Consider the following 8,705-nt stretch of genomic DNA (forward strand, 5'->3'; position numbering starts at 1 on the left):
CTACCAGGATCTCGTATGCCGAAAAAAAAAAAAAAAAAAAAAAGGATCGGCATACCATATCTGGGAATTATGTCAGCAGAGCTAGGGTCTGCCCCTGACTTGAGGTGAGTCCGCTATTAAGTTCTGATGTAAGCTTGGAGATAAAAGGAGGTGGGTTCGTGAGGCAGGGAGATAAAGCTGATACCGAAAGCCAAAGGGCAGTACAGTCACAGGGAGAAGTCCCACAAAAGCGTGGCACTTTGGTTTATGTCACTGGCTTAAAGATCTCAAAACTTACTGTGTTTGATCAGACATTCTTTCTTTTTTGAGGCATTATATTGCCTTTTATTGTTTCAGGGCTCCCCACCTGAGGTTTTTTTTTTTTTTTTTTTTACTCATAAGGACTATCACAAAGCATCTCTTGAGATACATTCTACTCTTAAAAATACATCTTGAGATACAGCTATTTCTTTATAAATTAGGATTATGCAGTAGCCAGAGGCCATGGTTTCAGAACCTCAAAGAAACCTGTGAAAATAGGAAAAGTTCTGCTTTTTTTTTTTTTTTTAAGAGCTGGGATGCTGCTCAGTAGTAGAATGCTTGCGGTTATGATGTCATGGGGTTCAATTCCTGCTAGCGTAAGGGGGTACTTTTGAAATAAAACTGAAAATAATGTCTTTTGGCATTTGGTAGGTAGGTATCGTGTAAATCAGGAAAACCATTGCTAATTATGTTAAATTGAGAGAGGCTAGAAATATTTAAACCAGTATTTTAATAGGGAAAAAAAATGTTCTGAACAATGTTAAAATATTACCTAATTAACCAACAGCCTGTTTCTCGACTTTCGTAAAAGGTAAATAGTTACAGAGGAAGGCGATGAACAGGGTAAAGTGACCTACCCAAATGACTGAAAATGATATCTAGAATTTCTAGGCTACGTCTTGATCCATCATCTTCTCTACCAAGTAATTCTTGTGATTATTTCTTATGTATTGCTTTTTCTTATCAACAGCAAGAGGAACATATAAATCAGAATGGTGGATAGTTGAATAAAAAGCTTTCGTTCTTTTGAGAGTTTTTGGTCTATGAGTATTATCTATCACTAGTTCAGTAACGTATTACTAATTTAATTTTAACCCTGTAAAAGCAACCAGATGAATTAATTATCCTTTTTCCTTTAAGGAATTTAGACTATGAGGACGGGGATAACAATTTTATTAAAAGCGGAAAAGAATACAATGGAGGCTATAGGTTATAAGATCAGGGAATACTGAAAGATAAAACGGATGAAACTTAAAGCATTGGTAGGATCTCCAAAGGCAGAGGACATGAGCAAAATGGCAGGAGTGGGAAAAAACAGGCTGGATTTAGGAAGTCAGCCGGTCCAGTGTAACAAGAATAGAGAATACTTGAAAGGAGAGAAAACTGACAGTTGAACTAGAACTCCACAAGTGGGAGTGATGGTGGACTTGAGTGAAGGCTGAGGGACTCTGAAGGGGGAAAAGCACTTAACATTTCCATGGAGGGGAACAGTGTGATCAATTACACTACAATTTAGAATGCAGACCAGTGGTTGCATATGTTTTTGACTCATAATTTTTTCTCAAATTAGTTTTAACTTTTGATGATGTTTTTTGCTTGATGCCAAGGATGAATTCCTTTTGTCTTTGGCTGTAGTTCCTAGTGTTAAATGCCTTTGAGGCTTTCTGTTTTCTACAGGCTTAGTACATCAGCTCTGCTTCAAATTTAACATAAAAATTAGTCTTTGGTTTGCTGTGACAGTGGTTATACCTATTGCCATGTATCCTGTGCGTCTTTGTCAGATTGTCACCTGCTTCAGGTCTATGTTTCTTACTCACTAGATTGGGGCAGCTGTGTGGATCATTCCTCTTGTTCTGTAACGTGCTACGTATTGGTAAATAGTTGTATCAGGGCCATCTGTATTAACTTCTCCTGGAGGAGTAGCGTCGTCCTCAAAAGGTTACTTAATCATGCATAGTGCTGCTAAATTATTACTTGCTGTCTTCTCAGTGGTTATGTTCCTCTGTGTACTTGGGGTAGTCTGTCACCAGTAAAACATGCCCGGTAGTTACTTTCTGAGTCTTGGAAATGAGGTTATTCACATATTTCTAATTCACTAGCATATGTAGCAAGGAAGTTGATTCAGATTACTTTCAAGCATGGGGACAAATCACTTTAGCAGAAAATTCTTTTTCATTGGTCCAGATTTTCTCTTTCATATTACAGCTACCATTATCTGTAAAATATGAAGGTGTTTGATACTATTTGTAGATTTATTCTATAAACAAGTTTCTTCCTGTTAAACAATATCTACACATCTTGAGAATCTTAAAAACATAGAAAAGAAATATTTTTAGGACTCTTCAGATTTAGGCATTTTTGCCTCGTCTCCATTCTTTTGCCTGCCTTTCTCCATTAGGAGGGTGTGAATTTAGGGTGTGATTCATATGAGGTCTTCACATATATCTGTAGATCTAATTTAGAGTTTCTAAAGAAGTTTCAGACTTCTACGTCTAAATATGCTGTTTACCTGAATGGGTTCTTAGTATCTCAACCATCATGTCCAGAAACACAAACACCTTCCCTCCTTTCCATACCTTGCACTCTTCTGTTGACCCGTGCTACCCCCAAAACACCACCATTTCCGTTATAATTTTATCTTGGTAAGCAGTACTTTCTTTTACTCAGTAACCCAAACCAGAAACTCAGGAGTAAATCTGAATTCTTTTCATGACAAACTCTTTACAGTCAATCATTAAGCCTGGTCTGTGTGTCAGTGGTTGATCCATCTGAAAATAACAGAACTTGACCATCAGTGGCTTAAATTGGAAGGCTACTTAGTTCTGGATTAGCTCAACAGCTGAGTCATGTCATCAGAAATCAAGATTTTCAGGCAGAGGCAGGAGAATTGCAAGTTTGAGCCCAGCCCGGGCAACTTAGTGGGTTGGTGAGATGCTGTTTTAAACATTTTTTGAAAAGAGCTGGGGTTGGAGCTCAATGTGAAGGCCCTGGGTTCCATCCCCAGTACCACCAAAGAAATTCCCAAACAAGCAAAAAAGTCCTGAGATTTTTCCCATTCTCATTCTCTATGTTCAGCTTGTTGCCTTTGATTCTTGGTTTGATCCCCATAACTGTAAGATTACTATCATAGCACTAAACATAGTATTCTCAGTCAGCAGGATATAAAGGAGGGCAAGAAGGGCAGGGACTTTCTCCACACACATCTATATCCTTTCACAGAATGGGAAAACATTGCCAGAGCCACCCTACTTTCTAACAGATGACCCAGCATTGGCTTACGTGTAACCGTGCTGAAGCTAAGTAAGTGGCTGTCTGGCTTTTCTAGTCTGGATGGTGACTTGTAGGTAAGGAAGGCAGGCATTTGCAAAATGGCGGTTACTGGTGAACATTTTACTTTCTGAGTATGTATTTGTTTAAATTGGTTGTTTTACTCCTTTTTCCACTATTGCTTATCAGGTTTAACTTCAGGTCCTCATCTTTTGTAATGTAGTATAATGGCTTCCTTACTAGTTTCAGCCACTGGTATTACTTTTTTTTAAATTTACTTTCCATTCTTTTACCGAAGTTACCTTCCTTGAAACATGAATGATTGTGCCATTCCTTATCTTAAAATTGACCTGTAAGGTAAAATTGACCCATAGGATAAAACTGGTACCCATAGGATACCTTTATAAGATGGTACCTACCTGGCAGTTAAAGGCCCATCTCCTCTGCCTGTGTATACACTTTTATGTTCACGCATTGAAAATTTTTAGTTATCCAAACAGGCTATTTTGTATTAGGAATGTCTTAGTCCAACTTCTGCTCTTTCTGGCTGTAGCTTAGCCTTTACTTATCATTCTTGGGTGAATTTCCATGACCTAGTCCTATTTTCTTCTTGTTTCAGTTACTGCGTGGAGTATATTAAATCCTGTGCATCTCCCTAAACTACAAGTTCTTGGATAACATCATAGCAAGTATCTACAACAGGGCCTGTACTTACTAGGTGTTATGTAAATATTTGCCAAATGTATGGGATTTTATCTAGCCAGTTTTTATTAGAAGTGCCAGTACTTAAATGAATGAAAAACTCATTTGGACCTCTTTGTGGCAAATCCCTAATTCAGAGTTTTGTTTTTTCCTCCCGTTTTTTTGCTTAGTACATTGCTGATTTTTAGCTTGGATTGTTGGACCAGATGAAAACAGGAAGGATCGTAGAAATGGAACAAAAGAAAAATATTACTACTTTATAAAACTTTTTTTTCAATACTGTGGGAGTACACTGAGGAAGTGTTTTTATTTCTTGAAGTTAGCTCTTAGAAGATAATCTTCCTCAAAACATTATCAGGTACTGCCTTTTAACATAGGTTAACTACTTAATAGGATCTGGTTTTGATTTTCTTATAACAAAGAATGTTTCTTGGGCCAGTGCGTCCTCTTTTTTTTTTTTTTTTTTTGGATTTTCTCCTGTACCGGGAACCGAACTCACGACCTTGCGCTTGCCAGGCAGGAGCTTTGCCGCTGAGCTAAATCCCCAGCCCCTGGCCAGTGCGTCTTTACATAAGAAACAATGACCCATGCGTCTAAGCAAAAAGGAGAGTCATAAATCTGAACTGCCCTACCTTACCCCTCACATTTAGTGTATATGAGAAAATTCAAACTGTTTTTATTGCTACAGTGACAAATTGACAAAAACTTGACTGTTTAAAGCAACATAGATTTGTTTAATTCACTTTTTTTTTAAAGTTAGAACCCCAGGTGTGCTTGGCTGGTTGCTCTGTTCCAAGCCTCACAAGGCCAAAATCCAGGTATTAGACTCTGTGGCCAAATCTGTGTCCAGACTCATTCAAATTGGTTAGCAGAAATTGGTTTTGTAAGGTTTGTTTGTTTATTTATTGAGACAGGGTCTCGCGTACAGTTTAGGCTGGCCTTGAACTACATAGCCCAGGCTGGCTGCAAACTCGTAGTGATCCTCCTCCCTCAGCCTCCTGAGTGCTGGGATTACAGGGCTGCACCACTATGCCCTGCTGATTACCTAAGGTTTTAAATCTCAGTCTCATTTTTGCTGGCTGTCAGCTGGAAGTTTCACTCAGCTGCTTAAAATGTATTGTAGTCCTCCACCTTCAAATCAATGATATATGTTGAATCCTCCCACTTCAAGTATCTCTGACTTCTCTCCTCTGCCACATCTATTCTACCTCCAGTTTGTGTAATTAAATGAGACCCAACCAGATAGTCCAGTGTAGTTTACCTATTTTAAAGGATTTTAATTACATCTGTAGTCATTTTGCCAGTAATGTAATATATACACAGGTTCAAAGACTAAGGTGTAGATATAATTGGGAGTGAGTTCTACCTACCACACCATCCCTGAAAGATATACTGTAAATTAAAAATCTTCAGTGTTCCCTTTTAGCAGTTCCTTGAGTTGGCACAGAATAACAATTAACCTCCCAACTTAAAATAGAAAATTTAAGGGGCTGGGGATTTAGCTCAGCGGCAAAAGCGCCGCCTGGCAAGTGCAAGGTCGTGAGTTCGGTTCCCGGTACCGGAAAAAAACCAAAAAAAAAAAAAAAAAAAAGAAAATTTAAAGTATTAAAAAACATAGAAACCTCTTATGGTTGATGAATACACAGATGTTGGTAGGGTTCAAGCACATTGGTGACTAAAAGCTGCAGTAATACAGTGTATTTCAGCTCACAATTGCAGTAGTTTAGTGTACGTCAGTTCCATGGCCACATTTATGATGATAATAAAGTTAACAAAATAGAACTTTGAAACTTACAAATTAAATACTTCTACAGTACCAGGGAGAGCCTATTTAGAGTCTTTTCTTGAATGGATTTTTCTTAAGATGGAATATACTTTCTTTGCTTACTGTAAGATTCTTTTCAAAATTACTCAAAAATGAATTCCAAAGCAATATTATTGTTCAAATATCAGCAAGTTAGCTAAAAGAATGTGAAGGGACAACCTCCAAAATATAGTAGTATGAAAATGTAAGAAAAGTAGAATAATAATAGAAAGAAGTGAACAAACGGAATACATGTTTAAAAAAAAATTTTTTTTTACATTTTCTGCAGTGCATTTTGATATGTGGTATGTGGCTTTCAATCCCTAAAACAGTATTTTAAAAAATAACTAACTGGTTCCACATTATTTGAAATAGTCTTTACTTGCTAAATTGTGATATCCTTATCATAATATTGAATTCTTGCTTGTACACAATTGTTGATTCTCATCTCACTTCATTACTACAGTCTTGTAACTAACCTCAAACTCATGGTATTTCCCCTGCCTCAGCTTCCCAAGGGCTGGGATTGCGGGCATATGCCACACCATGCCTGGCTACCATACTATTTTAATTGTTAAAACTTCACATTGTATTTTGTATGTGGCTAAGCCAGTTTTCCTTCATTATTAGTCCAAAGTTCTCGTGGCTTTAACTCATTTTCCTTTATATGAATATGTTTAAGTCTCTGAAATATTTGCACAGATATTTTGTTTTAATTAGGCTATGTTAAAATAGGCATTAAACTTACCAGCTTAACCATTTTAACTATACAGTTAATAGTTTTAAGTATATCCATAGTTTTGCAGCTAATCGCCAAAATTTACTCATCTTGCAAAACTGAAGCTCTATACCTATTAAGTAACAATCCATTCTCCCTTCTCTCAGTCCCTGGTGTCTACCACTCTGTCTATAACTTCAACTGGATACATACGTAATTAGAGTTGTGAGTGGAACTATACAGTATTTGCTCTTTTGTGAGTGACTTATTTCATTTAGCATAGTGTCCTCATGGTCCATCTATATTGTGGCTTGTCTCAGAACTTCCTTTTTAAGACTGAACAATGCTGTATTATATGTGTACAGTATGCTGCATTTCTTTACCTGCTAATCTGTCAGTGGTTACTTCCTTCCACCATTTGGCTATAGTTAGTAATGCTGCTGTGAACATGCATGTATCAATATCTGTTTGAGTCCTGGCTATCAGTTCTTTTGATGTATTCCTGTATTGGTCAGCTTTTTGTTGCTGGAACAAAATACCTGACATACAAAGCCTAAAGGAGGAAAGGTTTATTTTGGCCTACAGTTCTCGGAGGCTTCAGTCCATGGTTGGCTGACTACAAGAGAGAAACATCATATCATGTTTGAAGGACGCGGTAGAGGAAACCTCAGCTCATGGCATCAAATAGCAGAGAGAGCAGGAGAAGAGTCAGAAAGGTACCTCTGTGACCTGTTTCCTTCAACCAGACCCCACCTCCTAACAACACCTTCAAATATGAACTCATCCTTGGATTAATCCTTTGGTAAGGTTAGCACCTGCATGATCTAATCACAACTCAAACCCCTGCCCCTGAACACATGAGACCTTTCAGGGACATTTTAAATCTAAACCATAGCATCCAGGCGTGGTGGTTCATGCCTCCAAAATATAGTAGTATGAAAGCTTTAGAAAGTTCGATTCCCAATAAAAAAAAAAAAAAAAACACAAGGGCTCACTAAGTTTTCCAGGGAGGACTTGAAAAAGTCCCTCCATCCTTAGCTTCCCAAAGTGCTGTAATTACAGGTGTGTGCCACTATGCCTAGCAGAGTCATAGTTTATAGTACAGTTTCAAACAGAGTGGCCAAGAAAAGCCTCACCAGGAGGCATTCCTGAAAGATGAAAGGAGTACACCATGTAGATAGCTGGGGCAAGAGTGTTCCAAGAATAAGCAAGTGCATGGGCCCTAAATTTGGCCATGCAGTACCTCTTTAAGTGAAAGGACAGCAAAAAATAAGTTTTTAAGAGGAATTTCTGATTTTTGCGCTCAAGTAGATTCATGAGGATCTTTGAAAATAGAAGCAGTACCAGAATGGGAAAGAATCAGAGATTAGGGTAGATTCTACAAAGATAAAAAGCACCATTGCCTAATTTAAAATTAATGAACAGCTATTGGAAACTGAAGAGGAAACAAGCTTTAGAAAGTCAAAACTCAAAAAAAAAAAAGAAAGTCAGAACTCTCTTAGGATCAAGTGCCAGGCAGAATTTTTTTAAAAGGCAAGTTCAATTAAAGCCTAATTTAATTTTGAAATTTTAGGAATAAAATAACAAAAATATTTTACAGATACATAGGCCAAAAAGTTACTGCAAGGGAAAAAAGTCAAGCTAATCTTAGTCCTCTCTTTAATGACAACAGAGCCTAGGCAGATTGATTATATTTGCTAAACCTTGAGTGTGAGAAGATAAAAAGTGTGGGAAGCGAGGCAGAGGAGGAGGAGAGGCTAGACAGTAAATACAGGTGATTCTTGCTTGTATTGGAAAACTGTATGTATTTGTGTAATTTTTTTATTAAGATGTAAGTATTATTGGGATAAAAGTCAGACCTAGAAAGGAAAAAGTGAAGAAAACAGCTGTATGTCTTATGGCATAAGAGAGAAAACAAGTTAAAAATTAAAGTGAAGACAAGTAGAACCAAGCGTGTTAGTTATGAAATAACAGTGATAAATTAAAATCCCCTCTTATATTTGTTAACTTTTTTTTTTATTTTAAAGAGTAAAAGAAGGATCACATCATAATAGGGGGGGCTTACCAAATTACAGACAAAATGGGAGGAAATTATCAATGGTTATTGTTTTACATATTGTTATCTACAAGATAGTTTCTCAGGAAAACAAATAGACAAATGATAGTGAGTTACAGACAAAAGAGGTAGGAGAT

The 8,705-nt window shown here is 37.2% G+C and overlaps 1 protein-coding gene across 1 annotated transcript in view; it reads left to right on the top strand.

Moving 5' to 3' along the window:
* Positions 1-8,705, top strand: part of LOC102005994 (chromosome unknown open reading frame, human C1orf101) — a 144,560-nt gene that overhangs the window by 129,361 nt on the left and 6,494 nt on the right. The window contains exon 23 of the mRNA XM_013520373.1: positions 3,908-3,973. Coding sequence (XP_013375827.1) covers positions 3,908-3,947 — 40 coding nt within the window. The 3' untranslated portion in view covers positions 3,948-3,973. The remainder of the gene's footprint in view (positions 1-3,907; positions 3,974-8,705) is intronic.

Source organism: Chinchilla lanigera, unplaced genomic scaffold (assembly GCF_000276665.1).
Source record: "Chinchilla lanigera isolate Chin_1 unplaced genomic scaffold, ChiLan1.0 scaffold00005, whole genome shotgun sequence".
Classification (NCBI taxonomy): domain Eukaryota; kingdom Metazoa; phylum Chordata; class Mammalia; order Rodentia; family Chinchillidae; genus Chinchilla; species Chinchilla lanigera.